This window comes from Harpia harpyja, chromosome 22 (assembly GCF_026419915.1).
Source record: "Harpia harpyja isolate bHarHar1 chromosome 22, bHarHar1 primary haplotype, whole genome shotgun sequence".
Taxonomy (NCBI): Eukaryota; Metazoa; Chordata; class Aves; order Accipitriformes; family Accipitridae; genus Harpia; species Harpia harpyja.
In genome coordinates, this window is record NC_068961.1 from 11,640,103 (window position 1) to 11,665,823 (window position 25,721).

The 25,721-nt window shown below is 39.6% G+C and overlaps 1 protein-coding gene across 2 annotated transcripts in view; it reads left to right on the forward strand.

The window, feature by feature from the left end:
- GABRB3 (gamma-aminobutyric acid type A receptor subunit beta3) overlaps positions 1–25,721 on the forward strand; it is a 194,666-nt gene that overhangs the window by 139,655 nt on the left and 29,290 nt on the right. For both annotated transcript variants that reach the window (XM_052773769.1, XM_052773770.1), the window contains one exon: positions 20,848–21,068. In XM_052773769.1, the coding sequence (XP_052629729.1) occupies positions 20,848–21,068 (221 nt within the window). The remainder of the gene's footprint in view (positions 1–20,847; positions 21,069–25,721) is intronic.

Genomic DNA, 25,721 nt, shown 5'->3' on the forward strand with positions numbered 1-25,721 from the left:
AAACTTTCTTCGGACACTGTTATGATACATATATTTTCTTGCTGAGCTCAATCACGTGTAAGGTGCTGTCCTCCTAGTATTTTGGCTATTTCCATTCTTTTATTGGAAGTCTGGGTTCTCTGGTAAAACTGTATCTGCGCAAATATTGTACCTCCTTTAGACTGAAGTACTTGCCAGGCTTCTTAAGGATAGTGCATTAGGGCTTGGGGTTTTTTTTCCCCTGACTTCAGTAAAGGCATATGACAGATAAATATTTTTAGTGTCATTCTGTGTTCCTTTTATTTATACTGGTTTAAAATGTATCAACTAGTGACACTGTATCATGTGATGGTAGTAGATAATCAAAATATTTACTTCTTTTATTGCCAAACGAGGGAGAGCACAACCCCTCAAGCCACTCTGTCTGACTTCATTGCAACACAGCACTTGTATTTCCAAATCGTTTCCATCTCTGCTGCATGGATTATTTCTATGCTGTAACTGAATCATACATGTACAAAAGGGTAAAACTCAGTTGTGTTTTCTGTGAAGCTGTTTCTTTTTGTGGAGTGATAGCTACACGAAATGAATGGGGTTTCATCATTCTGGTTGGAGGCCCTAGTAACAACTGCACTGCATGTTTAAACAAATGTTAGGGCTGAAGCTGTATGGTTTTATGATTGTTCCAGTTTGCTTCTAAGACAGAAAACAGCAAAGAACTTTGAAAGTTACTTAGTAGTTTAAAAGCTTAAAGAATAAGAACAATATTGCTGGACCAAGATTGCTGAGGATTTTCTGATTAAAATTTTCTGGTAACACCTTCACAGTTAAAGTGATCAGTGAAGCAAAAGTGTGTACACTCCAGAATATTTTTTTAAGTTTTGTGTTTAAAGAGTATGTTTTGAGTAAAAGGTATCAACTTTTTTTCTGCATATGAAGAGTAAAAGAATAAAATGTTCAGTAAAGATGCAATATTCAGAATAGAAATTTCTAAAAACTATTTTTAGAAGGGAGTTTTAAAAACTGCTTAGAAATAGTTTGGCTAATCCATCTGAAGGAAGTTTGAGTGTCCTGGGAAAGTTGTGATTTATATTGTTTATGAGGGAAACAAATAAGGAAATACAATGACTGTATCAGATTAGGTTGGTTACCATCTACTGTGATTCACCCCTTGCTAATGAATATTTTAATTACTCTCAACAGTTATCCTGACATCCTTTTGAGGAACTGATTTGAAATCTATATAATTTAAAGAAAAGTCTCGAAATGGCTAGGTGCCTGTCCTGGCTTCAGCTGGGATAGAGTTAATTGTCTTCCTAGTAGCTCACGGGGAGTGAGTGAGTGGCTGCGTGGTGCTTAGTTGCTGGCTGGAGTTAAACCACGACAGTGCCATTTCCTTAATGCTGTATGTATAACTATCCAGGTAGTTAGACCTGAATGAACTCTCTGTCCTGTGAATACCTTGTGTTCTGTAATGCAACATCAAAACACACAGCAGTATCAGCCCGTGGAAGCTGCCAGAAAGAGAGGGATCAGTAGCCAAAGTTACCTTTTTTTGCCTGCATGTAAGTCTTGGAATAAAATGCAGAATGCTTCTGGCTGAACTGTGGAAGTCTTTCACTTTTCCTCTTCCTTCTGTCTGTTGAATTTATGGGCCTGGTAAATTTGAGCCCGGGTAGCTCAGATCATATGTAAAAACTTGAGCATATTGATAAAATCATTCATTTTTAGATGGCTTCAATGATCTGTATTTTTTCCAAGGCAGGGAGTTATATTTACTACCTATGTGGTTTAGGTAGTGGTTTAGGTTAGTGAGGTTTAAACTGGTTGCATCTAACAGTGAATAAACACATTTGATGCACAGAAGTATGGTAAGAGCCAACACACAGCAACCAGCAAAGTTCCCAAGACCAGCCCTGCAAAATTGCATGACTGCTTGTTTTTCACAGCACTTTTATGAGGAAGAGAAATACTTACTAAAAAACATGCACATAAATACAAGTGCTGGCTTGTGGAAAAAGATAGATTCCAACACCTTAAAATGTTCTATTTCAGTTTCTGCACTGTTACATCTGTGTGAATTCAGACTAAATCCACAGCAGAGAAATAAGGAGGAATCTATTGCTCTGGTCTGATAATACTGTAACACCAAGCGTAATCTAAAAAGTGCATAGTGGTACAAACAAGTACAGGAGAATACATTTAGAGAAAGAAATATGATTTCTGTGGAAGGAGGAATGCATTTAAAAGCATGGACCAAATCAGATATACTCAGAAACAAAAATATGGCAAAGAGGATAAAGCTCCAGTGGCATAGACCATATAATGGATAGACTGTAGGTGGAATACTAAAAAAAATCAATAAATGAAGAATTTGCCTGAGCACAAACTAGGTTTATAGAAGGAGAAAGAAATACCTAGCAGGCAGAAACTCATAGAAAAAGACAGTGTTTCCCCTGAAAGGAGGGAAGCATATATGTTTAATTCTGGGTTGTATTTAGTCTTGCATCACAGCATTCTACACGAATCATTATTTTATTGTTTACTGGGAGAAGCGTACATCTTTACAGGAGTACAACCCCATCAGAACCTGTAGAGTTCTAATAGCATCACATTAGCTGAATCTGGCCCATTATTTGTAAATTGTCTGTCTGAGTTCAGTCCAGAATCTGAATCACACAACAGAAGTATTTTAAAATGTGCAGCTTTTCTGCTATGACTCTGTTCTAGAGAATGGTTATCCAGGCATGGGCATGCCATAGGTCTAGTGCATTAAAGCTATGAATATGCTCTCATCCTGTCTAAGTACCATAGTAACTGTAGTTACATGTAAACTGCACACTGCCACTGTTGTTGCAGGTTTTCATCAATATCTTCTCCTTTTAATGCTTCCTTTCATTCAAAATTGAACATAATCCTTGAGTGCAAGAATAAGCATATTTAAAATAAAGCTGTGATAATGCTAACATGATGATGTAGAAACAGTCTGAAAGCAACAAGTGCTTATATCTGGGCTGTAACTTGCACCCTGGTTTTGTTTTGCCAAGTGTCGGGGTGCCAAAGCAGAGCTTTACCTCTGCTTTGTGTCTTTTTTTTTCATCAGCCTGTCTCATGAGCTCTTCCCTGTGCATCAGTCACACTTGGATCCTGATACTGGGGCATCAGTCTGCTCCTGGGAAACTCCAAAGTCCAGATCACAAAAGCACAGAGGTCTCCAACTTCTATTTACTGACCCATCATGTCACTCAAACTACACCCTCAAAATGGGTTCTTGTCTCCCTTTCCCATACTCCTGGGCCTTTACATCACTTTTTGATGAGGCAACCCATCAGCAGATGGCATCAGGCATCTCCACACGCTGCAGAGGTGCACCTTTTCACTGCCATCTCTCCAGTGTCAGTAGACCCCATGCACATCATTTCACACGCTCTTGAGGTCCATGTTTCAGTTTCCAAATGCACACTGATGTGTGTGTGCAGTGTGAAATATGCACTTGAACAGGACTGAGGTATGTAAATAGGTTTGTGGCTTTAGCCCGAAGGGTGCTTGGATAAGTCCTGCAACTTCAGGCTTAGTTCAGATTTTCTGGTTTTAATACCACTAAAAAACATCTAAAATAAACACCTTGAATCTTTCATTAGTGACAATCAATGACAGCAACCAATAAATCAGATCGTTAAGTAGGCAACTGATGCTTCTAAATATAATTAATACCTTTTTTCCTAATAAATTAGAAAAATTCTGATTAATTTATTCTGATTAATTCCCATTAAAATTTGAACAATTTATTTGACAAGAGCTTTGGTAAGGAGTTCAAGATTGTAACTTAGGAGCCTACATCCTAACTGCACCTAGGCACCTTTGAAAAAAAAGACCCATTGCCTATTTTTTTATATAAGTTGGAGTTTATTTTAGGACTTTCTGTGAAAGGTTAATGCTAAATGATAAAGAAATGTGGCTGGGTGGTTCTCGAGGCAATCAACTGTAAACTGTCTTAGATTACAGCTGAACATGGAGTATTTCCTTCCCTAGGATCAAGGTAAACAATGCAGATGCATCCTGAGGGCATGTTTTGCTGAGATGTAGGTGCACATGTTCCTTCCATCTCCTGTTACTCAGTTTGAAAGAAATCAGTGTATGTGGTGCAGGGAGAGAGTCATAATACACTTCATTTTTCATGTCACTGAGCTAAACAAGCCAGTGTTTTATTCAGAAGACAAGTTTTCTCTTCCCTTGGACTTTCATTAGCCCTTTGCTACATTTTTTCCAGTTTAAGTTTTTGAGGAAAGGTGTCCAGAACTTCACAGCATATTTTAGGTGAAATTTTAACTGATACCTTGTGCAGTGGCACTGCTACTTGCATCACCTGCTGCATACTAGGATTACAACAGCATCTTTCACATATGCATTTAACTGATAACTCATGGTACAATTGCAGCTACCCAAAATACCCAGCTTCATCTTCTATGCGTCTGTATTGGGTCTGGCTGAGATGGAGTTAATACCCCCCATAGCAGCCCTCATAGCGCTGTGCTCTGCATCAGTAGCTAGAAAGGTGTTGATAACACACCAGTGTTTTGGCTACTGCTGAGCAGTGCTGGCACAGCATCAAGGCTGTCTCTCCAACATTTTTGCCCCCCCCTCAATGGCAGGCTGGGGCAGGGCGAGATCTCGGGAGGGGACATAACCAGGAGAGCTGACCTAAACTAACCAAACAGATATTCCATACCGTATGACGTCAGCTCAGATACAAAAGCTAAATAAAGGGAGACGGAAGGGGGGCATTTTTGTCTTCTGGAGCAACCACTACGCGTACTGAAGCCCTGCTTCCCAGGAAGTGGCTAGACATTGCCTGCTGATGGGAAGTAGAGAATAAAATCCTTTGTTTTTCTTTGCTTTCACACGCGACCTTTGCTTTCACTTTACTAAACTGTCCTTATCTTGACCCACAAGCCTTTTTTTATATTTTCTCCCCCCTGTCCAGCTAAGAAGGGGGAGTGATAGAGCGGCTTTGGTGGGCACGTGGCATCCAGCCAGGGTCAACCCACTACAGCGTCCTACCAACTGATCGGCTGATGTCGTCATTCTTAGTCCCTAGGCACATGACTTTCCAATTCTGTGTTCCCCAATTTCAAACAGCTTCATCCTCTTTGACTGAAAGGAGACCTTAACTAAATAGGAGTAACTGGGGTGTCCCCTGAACATGACAGCTGGAGAAATTCTAGCCTTATGAAAGGCAGGGGCTAATTACCTACAGTTTTCAGTAGAATTTGCATTTGTCATTGATGGAAACACCCAAATGACATTACGTTTTGTAGTCATTTGAAGACTATTCCTGCAAAGGAAGGTCAATCAATTTTGAAAACACAACAGTATGTAAAATAAATTCTTGTACTCCAAAAAAGCAATATTACTTACTGATATTTTTAAAATCAATTTAAATTAAATTAGCCTTCTAGAATTCATAGGGTTTTTTACTCAGGTAAAGGTTTTGAAACAATAGCTTCAAGCAGTGACTCTTCATGTATTTCAGGTGGCTTGTGAATGATCAGCAAATTACTTTTTTGAAATGGTAATGTTACCATAAACCAGTAGCTTTTTAAAGCCTGGGTAGGGGAGCTGTGTTACTGAAAACATGAGTTAGTGTGACATGAAGGCACTGGATGTTTCTCTCATATACAGCAGCATAGAACCAGGATTTAAAATCTGCATGCCTCCACATACAAATGCATGTATAATCTGTGTATCTGGTAGGAAAGATAAATCATTTATATTTTTATTTAGTTTTTATATTATCAGGGACCCACTTTATTAATCCACTTGGAATATTTCTACCATGTCATGTTATTGTAATAACAACACACACATCAATAATTCTAGCAAAGGCCTTTTCTAAGCATAAAATAAATCACTCCACTGGGGAACAGAGTCTGAATTCAAAGAAAGTCAATTCTTTTATTAGTGCAAACGCATTTGTTACAGTTAGTTGTAAAAGATAACCAATCAGCCATATTTTTCAAATGCATCAATTTCTGTCATTATGACCAGATTTCTAAGAGCTTTTTTCCCAGTATAGCATCAGATGTTTTAATGTGCTCAGCATCCAGCAGCTTCTACTCTGAAGGCAAGCTGCTGGATTTGGGACCATGTAGAAAAGCTGGCCATATAGGAATGAATTCTTTTTCAGATGAACCTGGAAAAACATGAAGAAGATAATGTAAAACTAGGTTATATACTGAAGTAAAAATCACACATATGTTTAGTTTCTGAGTTTAAGATATGGTCTACTTTTTGTTGTTGTTTTATATAATTCATGATTTGGTAATTCTGTTTCTGCTAGTAGCTGATAATTGCAATTCGAGTTAGAAAAAGATACAAACTTACTATAGTCAAGAAAAAGATACAAACTTACTATAGTCACAGAAACTAGCTAATTGTGTAGAAAAAGTATCTGCATATACAGGAACAGAATCAAAATTCACTTTAGCACACTGAGGTGGATGAATAATTATTTTTAGCTTGTCCATTGATTTATATTGGCATGCAGTATGGTTTTAGCTACATCTTTCTCATCTGGCAGAATTTGAACTATTTACAGGTTTTGTACTATGTAGAAAATTTGATATTTGGTTATAAGGAGAGCCATTTTGTCTGTATACTGTGAATAAAATCACATCATTTAATAGTGAAACAAACATTTCTAAAATTTAAACTGCTAAAAGAATTTATCTGTGGGTTGAATAGATACTTTAAAGTCAAATATTTCCTTCTTTACTGGCATGATGTGTGCTCTGTGTACGAGAGGTGATAACCTAACCAACTTTGCACTTGGTGTGAGTAGTGCGACTTCTTGATTTGTTTGAGGTTATGTTCCTCTTGCAACAGTTGTCAGAGTTCAGCTTTTCCTGATCCAGTCACCCTAGAAACCCATCTCACCTTCGCTCAGCAATACATTTGATAACCCAAAGGGTCCAGAGGCTCTCCAGCATGCAGAGCAACAGCCTCACCGGGGACAGGGCAGACAGCGGTCTGACAGAAATACGGACGTAAAGCCGGCAGCTACTCCCTTGCACAGCAGCAAGACCCTGCACGCCAGGTGAACAGCGTTGCCTGCCTGCAGGCTTGCATGGCAGTAGCCAGCTGGGTGGCAGCAATTTGTCACTGGGCACAGCAGCAAGTCCAAGAGCTGCGCTGTCAACAACTGACCCAAAATCCAGGGCTACAGACGTAGTGAGAGTGGTGGAGAGGCTGCACGAGGGGCTATGACATTGGAGGTCCCAGGTCCCAATCTGAGGAGACAGACATAACGGAGTGCAGAATCGTTCTGCAGGGGATTTATAGTTAAACTTCTGTTTCCTGATGTAGACCAGAAATCTGTGTAGTTGTTGTGTTGTGTTAAAAAGGGTAAATGCACCACCTTAACTGGGGTTTCAACCAATTTAAGAATCTTTCGACATGGGAAAAACACTCAAATAAAATGTGAATGGTGTTGCAGTTGGAAAGTAAGGTCAAGAATATTACCTCTATCAATCAGCATAAATTGCAAAGAACATGGTTCTGACTTCAAGCTCCAAACTGATTTAAATTTCACATAGACTAAATATATCTATCATCGTCAAACAATATTTTCACTTGGAATAATGTATCGCTTGTGTTTATTTGCTAACTTCCCAACTATAAAATAGATATTTTTAGCTATCTGATTCATTGCTGTGTCGTTTGCTTCAAAGGCATTTTCCCTCTACTTCACAAAAATCTGATTTTTTTGTGTTCTTATTCATGCTATGCATATACAAGTATCGAAAGGTAATAATTAGATGCATCTGCTTACATTTGCCAGGAGCAGATGTTAGACAAATTAAAGTGTACATAACTACCACTCAACATCATTAAAGAAGCAAGTCTATAATAATTTCTGAATTTTGAAAGGCAGTTAAATATTCTACATTGGCATATTTATGCTATTTGCAAAAATCTCATGTACAAAATTATTTTCATATGCAGTTGAATCAAAAATGAATTGTGTAAGTGTTTCAGGTCACAACTTCTACTTCCTTTCCCCCTGGAATGATAAGTTGTCAGCCCTGACGGCAATGCTTATTAACACCACAGGACAACAACATCAGCTCATGAACAATGCCACAGAGTCCTAAATGACTTAATAGCACACTCCAAGAAGATAAGGACATGAGAATGGCGTTATGAAGTTAGACCAGAAGTCCCATCTTTCTTGGTATCCAGTTTCCAACTGTGGACAATGGTGAAGGCTCAAGAAGAGTATAAAAGTAGGATGAGACTAAATTGTGGACAGCAGCATTCTGAACGCCTGAGAGATAAAATTCAATCCTGATGCAAAGTAATGCATATGGGGAAAAAACAGTCCTAACTATGGACTAAATGGTAGGTTCTGAGCTAACTATGGCCACTCAGGAAAAAAAAAAGTTGCGGTATTAATCAGCAGCTTTACAAAGAGATCAGTTTAATATGCTGTAAAGTCAAAATAAGCGAACAGAACGTTAAGACTGTTTGGAAAACACATCTTTCATTTTTATTATTCAGAGAAATGTTGTAGCAAATAGAAGCACCTTAATGTGCATCCCCTGTCTATGCTGTTTATGAGGATGATGACCAGAATGGAGTCCTGCACAGATCTCTGTTCAGGTTTGCAAGTGTCCTCCTGCTGTTGTGAAAATTGACTGCTAGGCTCTGTTGTTTGTTTCTTGTCTTTTACCTGGTTATTAATCCATGGCAGGAACTACTTTCTTATTCTACGAGGCTTTCTTTAAGACCATTTGATGGTTTATAATAAGTGATTATGCCTTTAGCAAATTATTGCTTATGTGGTTTTGGCTTTCTTTTCTATGTTTATCTCCTTATCTATTTTTTTCTCCTTTGGATGTGAATTCTTACTTTTGAAGTACATCTTTTTAGTTCTAGTAAAATTATTTACCTGAAATTTTAAACATTCTGGGTTTTGTTTGTTACTCAACAGTTATTTCTGATATACAGAAGTTCATACTATGATGACTATAAACAATCTTTTCTCCAAATTGGAAATAAGAAGCCTCATTTATATACAATTTACTTTTTGAAATTAAATACTATTTTTATGTCATTTTAGATTTTTTCTCATTTTTAAAAGATGGTTTCCCAATTCCATCAGGGTTATGGAGCAGTTGTTCTGTCACAGCATTTTGACCCATGACTTGCACATTGCTCAGAACCGAGTCAAGAGTGTCTTGCCTTGTTTCAGCTTTCACCAAAAGCTCCTCCATGAATCCTGTCATTTAGTCTCTGCATCACACCCCAACCTGACATTTACCCAGTCTATGTGGGGGTGATTGAAGTTTCTGATTACTAATTTGTTTTTTTGCTGTCTCTTAAATCTCTCTTGGCACCTTACTGACACCATTGTCATCCTGATTAGGCAGTGACAATTTACTTCTAATAATTATGTAGGCCTGGTGTCTTAATCCATAGAGATGATGTGTAACATTCAGTACAGTTAACTAATGCAAAGCTTTCTTTGACATACACTACATCCTTTTTCTTGCCTATGTAGTTTATGTTACAGGTTTCCCCTGACTGCTTTCCTTCCATCAAGTCTTTGATGCTTCTATTAGGTCAATATTCTCACTTAAAACTAGGTATCCTAGTTCCTTCATCTTATTTAAAAACTTCTAGCATTTTGATAGTAGTTTGTATGCATTTGATCTGGTTGCTTATTTTTCTATGCTATTTTTAAATGGTATTTTTGGGTGCAGAATGAGCATAACTTGTGCCGTAAATGAGTTTTACCAGCTTCTGTCTTATTTTTTTCTCAAGGATATAAAGCTTTTTTAATTTCACCCCTCTATGATTCATCCTCCAAGCCAGATTTTCTTCTGCACCTGTTGGCTTTCCTATAGTCTTTAATTCAATCCTCTTCTCTGGTAACCTTCTTGGTTTTTAGTTACAGCAGCTTTCCCTGAATCCTATTTTTGCTGTACAGACTTTGTACACAGTTTGTCCAGTTCCTGATGAATCTAATCCCTTCATCCTTATGCTGTTGTCTGAAGGACTGATTCTCCAGCCAGCATGAAAAAGCACTGCCGGAGCAAGAGCAGAGGTAGATGATCAAGGATATAATTTTCATATTTGAGGAGGCCATCTGATTATCATAACTGAGGTGCTCTGCAGAATACTAATCTCTGGCTGAAAGCAATGGTATATAGTGTACCTTGTTCACGCTCCTTTACTCAGCCACATTTTATTCACCCAAAGGCCTCGTGGGGAAAATGATTTCCTGCCCCTTAAATGCACTTTGCTGCTTCTGAGGTATTCAACAATGGTAGATGAATTAGGTAAGTAATTGAGCAGTGGTTATAGGCTGTACCTGTGGTAGGTAAGACTCCGGTTCTTTAAATAACTGGTCTGTGTCTTTACTTCTGAGTTCGAGGAGTGCCTTTGAAATCAGTGTGCCCACCTAGCACAGGTTTATACGAGTAATTTTGCTGCAGGAGAAGCATTACATACAGCAGAGTAACTGTCTAGTGAACGAAAAACACTTTGTGTAAGGGAGGTATATAAGCCAAGTTTTAAGTTCTCAATGTTTTCACCACATTTCCAAGGAAATAAAAATATTTGCCTTCTGTCCTTGCCATTGGTACCACACTAGGAGGAATGTCACAATACACAAGTAGACTGTTCTACATTCAATTACTTGAAGTGAGCCTACGGCAGAATGCATGCACAGTTTTTCATCTTTGCAGGTATCTTGTATTGCACATATGTGTTGATGTCAGAAAATAGCCTAGAATAGCCTTGAGGAAAGTATTGTTACTGTACTGTACTGTACTGTACTGTAGATTGTAGGACCATAGAATCACGGAATGGTTTGGGTTGGAAGGGACCTTAAAGATGACCTAGTTCCAGCTCCCCTGCCATGGGCAGGGATACCTTCCACTAGACCAGGTTGCTCCAAGCCCCATCCAACCTGGCCTTGAACACTTCCAGGGATGGGGCATCCACAGCCTCTCTGGGCAACCTGTTCCAGTGCCTTACCACCCTCACAGTAAAGAATTTTGTCCTTATATTTAATCTAAATCTACCCTCTTTCAGTTTAAAACTGTTACCCCTTGTCCTGTCACTACACTCCTGATAAAGAGTCCCTCCCCATGTTTCCTGTAGGCCCCCTTTAGGTACTGGAAGGCAGCTATAAGGTCTCCCTGGAGCCTTCTCTTCTCCAGGCTGAACAACCCCAACTCTCTCAGCCTGTCCTCACAGGAGAGGTGCTCCAGCCCCCTGATCATCTTCAGGGCCCTCCTCTGGACCTATTCGAGCAGGTCCATGTCTGTCTTATGCTGGGACCCCCAGAGCTGAACGCAGTACTGCAGGTGGGGTCTCACCAGAGCGGAGCAGAGGGGGAGAATCATCTCCCTCGACCTGCTGGTCACGCTGCTTTTTGATGCAGCCCAGGATATGGTTGGCTTTCTGGGCTGCAAGTGCACATTGCCGGATCATGTCCAGCTTTTCATCCAGCAATAGCCCCAAGTCCTTCTCCGCAGGGCTGCTCTCAATCTACCCATTGCCCAGCCTGTATCCACGTTTGCGATTGCTCCGACCCAGGTGCAGGACCTTACACTTGGCCTTGTTGAACTTAAGGAGGTTCACACAAAGGGGAAAGCAACCAACACATTATTCACTGGAGGATCAGTTTTGCTCTAAGTATCCTAAGTAGATACAAACCCCTGGGAATGCCTGCTGTCATCAGAGAACTCTGCTTTAAAAAATCTAGCTACCAAAACTGGAAGTTTTGAAGATTTGCGACTAAATATGTGTTTCATGTTGGTTTAGACCATCCTGTTTGTGGCTTCAAGAGTCGGGCAGCGTTGCAGTTTGAAACACTCCTCATTTTTTTTTATGCAGTGACAAATTTTGATTCCCTGATTCCAAAAGCTATTAGCAGATCTTTGCAGGGTGTTCAGATTACATGCAGGAAGGGAGACACTTGCTCAGCAAGACATTTCCCTTTAAAATCACTGACAGCCCAATTTTTTAAAGGGCACTGGCAGGGGACATGCTCTTTTCCACTTCTTTTGCAAGTCTCTGTACAGCAAGAGGTTTGTGTGTGTGAGGGTTGAATATCACATATGCTTGCAATATTTCCTCTTGGATGTAGTGTTTGGCTTTTTTTACCCATTTATTTTGTGCTTTACCAAGTTTTATGAGCATAAGCCGTGTCACAGGATGAGTTTATCCTACCCGCAGTAATGAGTTTTTTTGTAAATGCATTGTTTTCCTTTTGACTTAGCATGCGTCCCAATTTTGTTACTGCAAGATGTAAAGTTGGATTTAGCATTACTGATAGAGTGAAAGGGCAAAGTGAGGGAAGCTGGCAGTGTAAGTAAGTAATGTGTCTAGAGGGAAGGGAATAGGCTACGCAGGGCAGTTCACCGATCACCTTTCTGACTCTTGGCCATTGCCGAGAAATCTCTTCTAGTTTATTTCCTTGCTCAAAAATGAACACATAATATCCTGGTCCCAATGAACTGCCTGTTTACATATAAAGAGCCACAGTTGCTGTGGACACCCTGTCGCCGTGTCCGTAGTGGCGGGGACTCCCCATGGAGGGCAGCAGGGCAGGGCCCGGCAGCCAGGGCCCATCCCGCTCCCAGCCAGGAGCAGGGCGGCCGGGGGGCTCCGGGGCAGCCCCAGCCCCGGGCACCGGGGACCTCCCTGGGGACGGGGACGGGGACGGGGACGGGACGGGGACGGGCTGCGACATGGGCCTGCAGGTGGGCCCGGCTTGGTAGGGCCCATGGCCGGGCAGGGCAGGGCTCTGGGGAGCCGGAGCGCGGCCCTGCTGCGGGGGTGCTGGGGCAGAGGCTGACGGCCTGGGGGGCTGACGCGGGGTCCTGGGCCCTGGGCAGGGCCGGGGAGCCCTGGGGTCCGGCTGGGCCAGCAAGGGCTGGGGGTGCCCTCCAGGCCTGGCACACCCAGATGGTGCGTGCCGTGATACTGGAAAATACACAGAGGACGTTTCAAGTTGCACATTTTAAAAACATTTGATGGCCAATGTGTTCTCACTCTCTTTCTCAAAGGGCATTTTGTTCATGGCATCTGTCTTGAATGGGATTTCCTGTAGGAATATCTGGTGGTTCAGATAATCACCGAAAGCAAGTAGAAATTTGGGTGTCAGCCTTGCTGCTCTGGTGCCGGTGAGATTGACTGGCTCCCAGAGTCAGCAAATGAATAGGTTTGGAGGTGAGAAAATTTAAAACGTTCTCTCCACAGTGAGAAATAAAATGCCTTTTTTAACCAAAAAGTGTGGATGTGAACAGATATGTATTTCCGTTTTCATTCAAGTGCATGTTTCCCTTGGCTTTCTGTTCCTAAATATAGGTTTGTTTTATTTAACTCTGGAGTGACTAAAAAAAAAAAAAAATCATATGAGTTCTGGAGTGCCTTTAGAAAGGTCTTTTTACAATTCTATGTAGACTTTTCAGTCTGAAATACGGGTTTACTGAAAATTGTTTTGGATGATTTTCATGTTCAATCATAGCAAATAAGAAGGGCATGGAGCTATATATTTATGGTCACAGTATTTAAAACACATCTGTGTATTCCCAGCTATGGAGGCTCTCAACTACCTCCATCACTGCTGTCCTGGAACACCTTGCAGAGACTACAAGCATTATGCATGCAATAGTCTAAGAAATAGGAAGACCTGAACAAATAGGACAAATAATATCAACTTACAGGGCTTGCTTTCAGTTTTGTTTTTCCTTCCAGATTTTTATTGATGAAATTCAAGTAATGCCAAAGAGAGATAAAAGTTGATATATTTATGGAAAGAACAAAGTAGAAGTGTGAGAAGTCCTTCATTCTCTAAAATGGGTACCTGGTAAATCCCAATTTTTTAGCCTTTGTTCATATCTAATAACTGGAAAAAAAAAATCCCACAGCTTTAAGATTTTAGGGCACTAGCTGATTTCTCCAACTCACTGGTGGCACATCCTGCTACTGTGTAGGAGGCACAATGCATTAGTTGTCAGTTCCCATCTCTCTAAGGTCAGCTGCCTCAATGATGGGAACCAGCTGACAGCTGATAAAGGTTGATTTTTTTCTTCCCTGTAGGTTGTTAGTAGGATTTCAATTAGTGCAATTAAATGTACCTGTTTTCTTGAGGTCCCAACAGCTCTAAAACAAATAAATTTGTGCTTCATGAAGCAAGCTCAGTGCCTCACTGAGCCTAGCATTATTTTTCTTTCTTATAAGTCTTTTTTTTTTTTTTAAAGATATTTGGTGGGGTTTTTTTCTGACTTGGTCTCTTTTAGAGTTTTCAAGTGTAGCATCTAAACATTTGACATTTCTATCCCTCTTCTTTAGGAGGGCTCCATCAGATACTGAATTTTATGTTCTATCTGTCCATCATCAAGTGGATTTTGATTGCAAATTGCCGCACAACCTTTGGACAGATCTTCAAGGGTGTAGTGAAAGACATTACTTCTTTTAGCTAGCTTTCTGCCACCAGATCAGAGAGCATGATACCCTTGATGCGTAAAGGTGTATGTTAGTTTTTCTGTGATCAGTCCTTTGGGAATAGAAGCTCCTGATTACTGAGAAGCCTATGGTGTTGTAATACCTGTGATACTCTGAACCAGAGAAGGAATATTTAAGCATTCTCCCACCACCACCATCTGTCAGGGATTAAATAGCCCAGATTGACTTCTTACTGTCCGGACTTACATCCCTGAACTGAAATATTTGCGGGAACTTTGTTCTTTCTCTCTCTGTATTTGCCTAACAAAGCTCAGCCCAGGCACTTGCTTCCTTGTCAGCTGGTGTCCTCTGATGTTCGGATGAGAGAACACCCCAAGAGTAGGAAGGCATGCCCATCTGTTTGTTGTGGGCAGAGGAACACATAGACAGAAAAGCCAGTACCCAGCTTTTGAAGAGTAAGCTGCTGTGGCTGTGGCAGGAAGGTGCCGCGGGGCAGTACCCATGGAGGGTGCCCAGCTGCTCCCTTCATTCCTGTTGAGAAGCTTCTCTTCTGTTGCAGTGACCACCACCTGTCCCCGAAAGGCTGGGGAGAAGCTGCTTTGGCCGGTTGCTATGTCAACCATGCTCCCTTTGCCTGCAGAATGCTGAGATCTGGTTGATATGGCAACACTCCTCGGAGCACCCAGAGATGCTCGGTGGGGGACAGGCTTTTTGGAGAAGACACTGTGGTTGCAGTGGAGATAGAAAGTCTTGTGCCAGAGGGTATGAGAGGGCAGGAAAGACCCATGCAATCATACATTTATTTGGAAAACTATTTTGTAGCATCAAGTGGGTTCTTGGAGTCTAAATATTTCCTTAGATCTATTTATAACACCATCCTTGTGTGTTTCAGTAGAAGAGGAAAAAAATCATGGTAATTTGGTACAAAGGATACCAAGACAACATGGATCTGTGGAGGGTCACACTGAAATCAGTGTAATTGAGCTGCTTTAGCATTGCATTTTCTTAACAGAAGAGTATTTTAGCCACATGCTTGGGAAAAAATGTGCCATGTTTTCAACCTGTCATTGTTGTAGGGTTTCTGAGCAGTGTCAGAGAGAAGCCCGAGTCAGGATCTTATAGGTGAGATGAATCTTTACTATAGCAGCAGGTAGACCGAGAAATGTTAGAGGAAGGTGTTTTGGTGGCATAGAGTGGATATGTGTGCATCTGTGTGCGTGTGCACATCTGCTTCACTGAGGCTGCTCATGAACTATATCTAACACCAGCAAGGTTCTGATCAGGCAATTTTCTTGTAAAAGACTTTGCAGAACAATAGACTTTGGTGATTTTCTCCATTCCCTGACAATTAAATAAGTAATGTATGGTTTAGACATTGGGAAAATAAAAATGTCAACAGGTAAAATATAATGTAAATTTTTTCTTTAATAATTGTTTTTTATCTATGAAGATTGCTGAAGCTTTTAGAACATTTCAAATGCTGATAAAAATGTTTAAGTGATCATCTCACACAACTGAATAGTACTGCTGGTAAATTCTGACTTCCTAAAGTTAGCCTTTCTGAATATCTCTTTATTAAATTCATTTTTAGCTATGTGAATTAATGTATGCATGAATCTATTTGTCATGTCTCTTCTGTGGATGGTAGGGGGACAGATTTACAGCTATTTTATCAAAGGATAGGATTCATCAGTTTGGCTTTGCAACTCACTTTGGGCTTACTGGGAAGAATGTAACTCAATCATCAATGCTTCAGGAATAACTCCTTATACTACAGCAGCCATATCTAATTTTTGAAATTCTGTGGAAGGTGAGGGAAGGGACCTTGAAGTTATATGGAGACTAAGGCATGGATTTTCAATACATCTTTTTATCCACTGCATGGGTATTTACTTTATTAATTTGATCAAAAATAAATAATCCAAAAGCTGATGGTAATAATCACATTTGTCTGTTGGTCAAGAAAGCAAGGATGTGAATTTACATCCAAATGCAAATCTAAAACAGGAATCCACATTTCAAGTAGATACAAGGCTGTCTTCCCAAGCAGTGGAATACTTGTTTTTTGCATACATTTTTCCAATATTTCTGTTAATTTTTAATATATTTATTTATTTTGCATGAATAATTTCTTTTGCTTGACTGCCATATTAACAGTATTCCATCATAATTAGTAATTGTAGTGTTCTGTCTAGCAGTCATTTTGAAGAAACACAACATTTTTACAGCTACTGGAAAACTTTAACACCCTTGATACATAATACAGTAAGACTGTAAACAGCAATAGTCAATTTTAGAACATTATTGCTGCTATGATGTTGTTAATTTTATTTTGATGAGCAAACTGTATTTTTAAATTTTTCTTTCCCTTTTATTGAATGCAGGAGAGAAAAGCTAAACCCTGTAGTAGAAAACAAATTATTGTTTGCTTTTAGTATCACTGCATATTAGCATTTATCGTTCATTAGTCCTATAGTCAATGCATTAGGTACTGTACAGTAGCATACTATAATACATTCTGCCTGTCTGAAGTGGCTTTGTAGTTAAATCATATTTGTGCTTCCTACATGGTATGTTCAGTCTGTGGAGAGACAAATATCATGTAGAAAACGCTTTAAAATTTCTTTTTACATGGTTAGCATATACAATATTTGTGAGTCTCTATAATTCTTAAGATGTTTTGAAATCACAGATAATACACATGAACACTGATATATTATACTCTATTTAAGTTGTGATATCAGCCTCTTTACCATTGTATCTAAATTCCTTCCCAAGTATTACCTACTGTTTGAGGTGGGGGTTTTTTGTTTGCTGTTTGGTTTTTTTTTCCCCCAGGGAAAACTATGTTGAAAAAACACCAGCACACCCTTCTGTGTGCCTTCCCTTACATTACTTTAGTGGCATTGTTGCAGTGCTAGAAAGTCAAGGAAGCTCGTCACCGTTCTTTATCCTTGTAAGATGTTCCATGGTCTTTGAATACACAAAAAAAAGCTCCTGTTGCCTGTGCAGTCCAGCTTTTCCCATTTTGAGGACATTTCTCCTGTACTTCAGAAGCACTGTGTTTGTCCTTCTGTCAGGGCTTTGAATGATTTTGTTACCATGCTTGACCTGAAGCGCCTATTACTGTGAGAAACTGGAGAGGGCAAAGGGGGACCTTGACTGTAGCATGGTATTGTATGGGGAAAAAAAAATGATTTATGGAGGTCTTCGCTGCTGAGAAAATTGTCCGCTGCTCTGTGCAGTAGTTAGAATTTCCTAAAGCTGGCAGCAATGTGTCATCTTTGACATATAACAGCACCCTAATACAGTAGCTGTAGTGGGATTAATCTCTTCTAGATTAGACATGTACCCTCTTGACCTCTGTATCAGAGCTAGTCCTCATAAGCTCCCCTGGAGGAAAGTGGCCCTTAATAAACTTTGTAGGCTACTTACCTAGGGGTAAAAGTCCATTTTCTCATTTTACCTGACAAATACATAGTGCATTTTTTCTAGTCTACACTCAAACAAATTTTGCGTTTTCCTCTGGAGTATAGAAAAGGGGAAAACTTCCTTTATGGGTACAAAGCTTAGAAAATTAGTTAATCAAAGAATAAGAGCTGACATCCTTATGGTTTTAATAAGCTTAGTTTCTGCTGGTGGTGACTTTGGTAGAGCCGCCCTCAGGAACTGGCCTTTCCTGCTCATTTAATCGCTTCTCGCACAAACAAGCAGTTTCAGTACAGTTCTACTACAAGTTTGCTGCTGCTTTTTGCTTTGACATGATTGGAAAAACTGTGATGGTGAACAAGCATGGTTCATGTTAATTCTTTCTATCCCATTGTCTTCAGAGCAGGTGAGGCTGGCAGAGCACAAATGTACAGTGATTCTTCAAGGTGTGTGGTAGCACACATGCTTTCTTGGGCACTCTATTTCTGCCATGTCTGTTGTTCAAAGTGCAGAGAGTGGGGTTAGGCAGACGTGTCAGTGGATCTGGGTAGTATATTGGTGTTGCAGAAGATGCTATTTGAGCATTTTCCTTAGTAGATACTGAGTAGATACTTAGAAGAACTGGGAATGAGCTGCTGTTTCGCATGCAATAATGTACTTTTTTTTTAAAATAACTTTTCGGGGTATCATTGCTTTCAATGCAGGCAAATATAGTCATATACATTAGCAGACTTATAGATAGGGGTTTTTTATTTAAAGTTAAGATGAAATAAGAAGTGAAGGTTAATTGAGAAAGCACTAATGAAATTTGTACTGTAGAGGATAAATTTTTGGAAGCTTGTCTTTCAGTCAAGACAATGAAAGTTCTTGATGTTTGCTGAATGTTGCTGTTTCTGTGTGTAATTTGTAAACTGTTGTCTCTGTTGTTCCATGCCATAGTAAATTTTATTATTTAAAAATAAAATTACAGACTATTCCTGCTTGAATTGTTACATATGTTCTACTTAGCTAGTTAATCCATCCATTCATTGGCTGTTAGCATGTATTTTATCTCAAGCCAAAGGCAAAAGGAGGCTAGCCTAAAGCTCTCTTGTGTTCAAATGTACTGCTTCTCTTATATCTTGGTGCTAGCTGTTTCACTTCTTTCAATGCTGTGCAGTGCAACCCCATTTCTTTATTTCTGTTCAGCATTATTTTGTGCATATACTGTGCATTTACACATAGTGAGCTTTTGGTGTACTGCTCATGTGTCCACAGCTTTTATAATCCCTGATTTCTTGACATTGTTGTGCAAACCATTATAGAAGCCAAGCACATAGCAAATTTTGAATGTTAACAGAAACAAGCTTTAATTAAGGTGGAACAGAGCTGGTAGAGGATGTTCGTTCTAATGCATCAGTGTCAGGAAATTGGTTGCAGGGAACACGAGGAGAGATGTGATCTTCCTGATGTGCTAATGGAAGCGATGCAAGTGCACCCAGTATAGCATGTACCTTGTTCCCTGGTGAGCAGGGACCATTAGTCCCACCAAAGAAAGCTTCTGACAAAAAGGTCAGAGCACGTTCTCCTGAGCAGTCGTGTCGGATTTGAGTTCTGAGGAATGAGCTTCCTTCCAGGCAGTTCCATGTGGGCTCCTTTCTCCCATCACCAGGCCTTTTTGTTTTCAAAGGTCTCCTGTTAGTTTCCTAAAATGGGAACAGCTTGTCCTTGATATCTATAATGATTTATTTTTCTAAGCAATTCAATTTGATTTCTTAAAGCTATAGCAGCTCCCTCATTAAAGAGACTGAATCGCTGAATAACAAATGCAAAGGCTCCGGGTGTGAAAGGCATGCTTAGGTTTCATTTGATTTCAAGGAAAAGCTGTAGGGCTTGAGGGAAGCAGGGCAGGATCAGTGCCTGAAATTGGGTTGTCTTCACATGAAACCCATTACAAGAATGGACCATTCCCAACAGCTGTACTTAGAAAGCCTGAACATCCTTTTCCTGAACAAGCAGCAAGCCTGAGGGCTTTTGCATCACCAGCTTGTAGAACCAGATGCAAATGCAGGTATCCTGTGGCTTGCACACCTGCTGCTAAATATTGAAATGTGTTTGGAGATCACATAAATTTCTCAGTGTTTTGTGAAGAGTTTCATGAAGAGTTTTATTGTTTAGAGCACTTCTGTAATTTGAAAATCAGGGTTTTAATGGCCTATACTTAACGGTCTCAGTTTTTTCACTGTTAAATATGGCACTACTATCACATGACCAAGTCAGGTTAGTAAATTCTGAAATTAAATAAAGAATTTTAAAATGGATGTTTCAGGCTTCTGTATCCATGTTTAGGCTTTTATGTTAGTGATCACAGCTCATAGCAGACAGCATGAACCTTAATTGACAAAATTATGAAAACCAAACATTGACATTGGTGGGACTTTACTACAATCTACTGTTCTTCTAAGTACCAATGTAGCCTGTTGATGAGAAAATCTTTGTTACTGCCAAGATGTAGTCTCACACAAAGGTACACATATAAACAACATCTTCGCAGTTTATTTTTTCAGACAGAAATTTGCATACTGCTTCAAAATACTTTGAATGTTTTTCCATTCATCTATCATTTTTAAAAAATGGGAAGATGACAGTATTTTCCTATTATCTTGTTTATCATTCCACGAACATCATATTTCAGATAGGTGTCAGGGGAAATACGTGAAAGAAAAGGAGGAGCAGGGCAAAAGATATCAATACTAGCTGAGTATCTTAAGACTTGAAATGCTCCCTTAGACTAGAGTGATACTTGAATTATTAGAATTTAATAAGTGATAGGAATATTTAATGTTTTTATTAAGCATTTTTTTTAAAAAAAATATTTAAATTAAACCAACAGCAAAGCTAGTGACAGGGAAAAAAAATTCTTCCAGTTACACCAAGTATGATTGACTGTTGTGCTTCTCTTTTTTTCCTCACCAGGATTACACTTTGACTATGTATTTTCAACAGTACTGGAGAGATAAGAGGCTGGCTTATGCTGGCATACCTCTCAACCTCACACTCGATAACCGAGTGGCAGATCAACTCTGGGTGCCTGACACTTACTTCTTAAATGACAAGAAATCATTTGTACATGGCGTTACCGTGAAGAATCGAATGATTCGCCTTCACCCGGACGGAACGGTGCTTTACGGCCTCAGGTCTGTACTTCCATGATGAAAATTTCATCACTGTTGTTATGTATTGTTGATATTTGCTTCCTGGTACAAGGTTATTACAAACACTGGGTAGTGTATTATGTAACCTTCCCTGTAACTCTGAAAGATGCCTGTAGAAAACAAATGACACGCTTGATGTTTCTTAATTTTGCCAGAAGCGCCTTCAGTCAGGTTTTATCTGTTTCTGTAGAGTCACCATATCTGGAAAGCCCACTGGCTATAGGAAGCAGAAAGGCATGCATTAATTGTAAACCTGAAAATTTTGTCCAAAATACAAGCGGTAAGATTGAATGTGGGTGCTTATGTTGACTCTTGATGTGTCTGTAGTCGATAAAGAAAAAGCCACAAGCAGCCCTGGTTGAATCGAGTCAGCCACAGTTAAGACCATGACTGTGGGTACCTTCAGTGATTTCTTCAAGCAGGGATGAGCACTGCAGTGTGTTGTATTTCAAACCAGAGGTACAAAGTGACCTTCTTACATTATCCTACTTTCTACCAATTTTAGACTTGACCTGTGTTTTCTTTGTTTTCTGTCATAGCTTTTATGGTTAGGAACACCAGAAAAATCCTTCCCTTAATAAGCTTAACTACACTAGCAAAAATCTTAATGGAAGACTCAGTAGTATCAAAAAGTTGCTTTCTTTGGACAGGTTACTCCATTTGCTCCAGTGCTTTAAATGTACTAGGAAAACAAGTCTGCCAGTGGAAGCTCCATTTCCATCATTGGAAGTTTCTTGTATTTTTAAGCATAGATCATACTCAAGATTGCTGCCCATAGGTAGTGCACGATAGAGTCCCTAGTATAAAAATGATTGAGAACTGAAAAGTGGTGCAGATGGATTATATGTCTAGTATAATTATTTTACGTGCTTTTGGTTTTTATCAACAGTTGGAACTTTTTACCTGACTTGGGTCTTGGCCCCTCACCTCTTTAACTCCTATTACATTTCATGTATTGGCTATAATTGGATGAATCTTTCCAGACAAAATAAAAATAGACTCAGTCTATTATGAAACTTTAAAGAAGTTTAGGATGTTCAGGAAATATTGTCTCTATAATTAACTGGTTTTAGCAAAAGGAGGCTTTCATCTCATGTGCTGTTGACCCAGTATGGAACACTGCAGGTTTAGGATTCTTTCCACAAGTAGTTAAATGTCAAAAAATCATGCCAGATATTTTTGTTTCCTTTATCTCAAGAACCAACCTCACAAGCAATGTAATAAAAAAATGATGGAGATTAGAACTCTTGTGATTGTAATAATGTATAGCAGTCTTTCTGTCACACTGTAAAAACATTTGGAGTCATTCAGGTGAGGATTATCTGTCATAAAAGAGTGTATTTTAATAAGTTAACTTCCTCTTCTGCAAAATGTAAATGTCCACAAGCAGATTGCATTTCACTTGATTGATAGTATTTGCTTAGCAGGGATTTCACCAGTGGCTCATGTGTGGCACGCTTCTTTCCATTCCCTTTCCTCTGAAAGCACACAACATCCAGGGTCAGATATCCATGTTGTGAAGCAGCTGAGTTAATGAAGGATAACTGTCTGAAATTAAATCTTGGCAAAATACAGGACATCATTGTGAACAGAAGGAAGAAAATATCAGCCTTAGCTCCGTTGATTTAAAGACTTGTGCTTTGAGTTGCTCTACTGCTAATCTGTCTTCTTGTGCTGTGGCTTCAGAGCATCCCAATGGCATTGGCCTCAAGCCACAGTCTGGAGGCAGTGATTCAACCTGTGGGCTGAGACCAGAACCTGGAGTTTTATGTGCCACAAAACACAGGGTCACTGAGAATAATAGGGGAAATTTTGGAGGGTTGCGACCATTTATAGACTATCCATGGAGCAAACCAGTTACTCAAAAAATATATAACAAAAGGGATCCCGAGGCCACACTTGCTCTGTGTTCTCTTCTGAACAATGTAGAATTTATCATAGTTTTGAAAGACTTGACCTTCAGTTATCCAAGGTTTCTCTCTACTTCAGAGGAAGCAGTTTGCTACCGCAGCAAAAGTCTATGAGAGTGGGGGAATGGGACAGCAGTTTTTTGAAGTTCGACCCATTTCTGGGGAATTTTTTTCTTTGGGCACGATGCTGACTTTGTTCCACTTTGTTCAGAACAATATGATGATACAACAGTTTTTTTCATAATAGACCAAAAAAGAAGTAATGACATTATAGACTGGGTATCAAAAATAGAGGCTTTCCGACTGCTTGTATGTTTGCCATATATAGACATCTTGTTCTTAGGCAGTACAATGCTAAATGTTATAAATAAATAGAGTGGAAGAATATATGTATTTTATCTGAAAGGACTCACATAGTTATCACCCATATATAAAACATGATGGATGTTTGCAAGGTAGAAAAGTTAGTTGTCATCGGCCAGACAAGGCAAGTGCACTTATTTCTGTTCTTTTTTGGATGAATGTATTTCTGTATCAGGACAAAACGAGGATCAAATTAGCCATCAGGACTGTGAGCTAGTCACGTAAGAAGTATTTGTATTGCTTAGCCTGATTTATATTGCAAACTTTTGGGGGACAGAAACTATCCTTCTGTCAGTTGTTTGTGCAGCACCTCCCAGCACATCACAGGTGGGGTTCCTATACAATACAGCAATACAATCAAAGGCAATTAACCTGGTAATAAAGTAGCAGAGAAGGATAAGAGAATCTATATCCAGAGGAAAGATAACTGAAGTAGGGAATTTTAAACAATTAAATATATTTCCTTTGTGTATTGCTTTCACCCAAAATGTATGTGTATCTGTGTACCACTTATCTTTGTCTGGCTCGTAATTGTTTCTCTGTCACAGCTGTGATGATGAGTTCTTGAAACCTTGTTGTCCTGCTGTGTCGGGCAGTATCCCATCCCATAAAAAATAAACCTGCTCTTCTTGGGAGCATGCACAAGCCTGAGCAATTCACATTTGCTTTTGGTGAGCATTTGTGCAATTTAAATTTGGTTGCTTGAACGTTCATTCAGGAGGGACCTCTGAGCACGCAACTTACTTTGAGTAAATGGGGTAAATCTGTTTCTATCTATATCTAGCTGTATCTTCTTTTCTAGTGGATATTCATGAAATTAAAAACATACATTTTGCTATAGTGTAAAAATTTACTTGAGCAAGAATGTGCAGTTTCTGGTACTGGAACTTGTGACACAGAACCATTACGGTATGTGAATAGGCCAAAATAAAAATACATTCCTTAAAAAGTCATAAGGCAATTAGTAAGTTGAATGCAAGTTTGCCATCTGCATAATTTTTAATAATTCTCTTAAATTAACCACTTGTAAGTGCATGTGTTCTGGCTGGCTGGCATTTAAAGCTAGTTATACAACATAATAGTTAAGATCCTGGTACCACACTCCCTCTTCTATCAACTTAGCTCATGTGAATTCTGTTGCAGGATCTTAAATGAGACTTAGGTCAGTGCAGGGGGATGTACCAAAGCATGGGATAGAAACCTCATAGCAGCAATGCCCAAGCGTGCCTGCATGTTTTACTTTGAGCACAGTTATCAGTTGACTCAGGAGCAAGATTGTTTGATGCACAATCAGTATGGCTTTGTAAAGCTGATCACTGCTAAGACCTTGTTCATCAATGATCACAGATTTAAGACTAAGTTTTCTCCTCTAAAACCGTATGCTAATCCTAGTTTGATATGCTTAGCTAGAGCTGCTAGTAGTCGTCATATTGAGGAGACATTCATCTCCATAATTAGTAGCCCTGTGTCTAGCACCTTGCTTGAGGGTCCAGAAGGGCACTTGCAAATGTTGATTGCAGAAGACAACGTCCCCCTCAACTGCAGAACAGCTGAGGAATTGCTGTTTGTAAACTATTCCAGCCCACTAGGACATGTGTTAACAGAGGAACCAGAGCATCTCCCAACAGGCAGCTGGAGGAAGGTTGACCTACATATCCTCCTGTGATACAATACTTGGTACCTGAAAGCCTGTGGGACTAACATAAGGGTATTCAGAGGACCCTCAGAGTGAACAGCAGTGGCAGAGACATGATCATGCTGTAGATAAGGCTGGGAAGGACAAAGATCGGCTGTGTGCCTTTCTCATTGGTAAGAACACAAGTGAGAAGATATGCTGAGTAACAGATCCTTGAGCTTTCTCCTCTCCTAGCTCATTCCTTGCCTTTGTGCTCATAGAACTGTCTCTCCCTGTGCAAAAAAATTATAATACTTTCTTGCAAAAGCACCTTCTCAGTCAGTGAAGGGTGGCCTCTGTTGTCCTATGAGATAGTTGTAATGGTCTTAATCCCTTCCTTTGGATATTATGTGGTTATCCATCTGAAATAACCTATACGCTAAGGATAAGCATTCTTTCCTTCTTTTTCTGGGAGATTCGATAGGGCATTCATAATAACAACATGGGGGTTTTTTTGTGTGAAAGAGGTGAAGAAAGGCACCTGACTACTTTTCTCCTCTTGAAATGGACAAAATGTTAACATTGAGGGTTCCAGCTTTTAGAGGTACATTTAAGGCATTTCCCCTCTTGTGTTATTAGTGTAAATTATCACCAGAATATTATTTATTTAGGAACTAATTGTGTACAAGGTCCATCTCTTGTTTATATCAGAAAAGGATCAGTAAGGAATGAAGGAATAGACCTAGT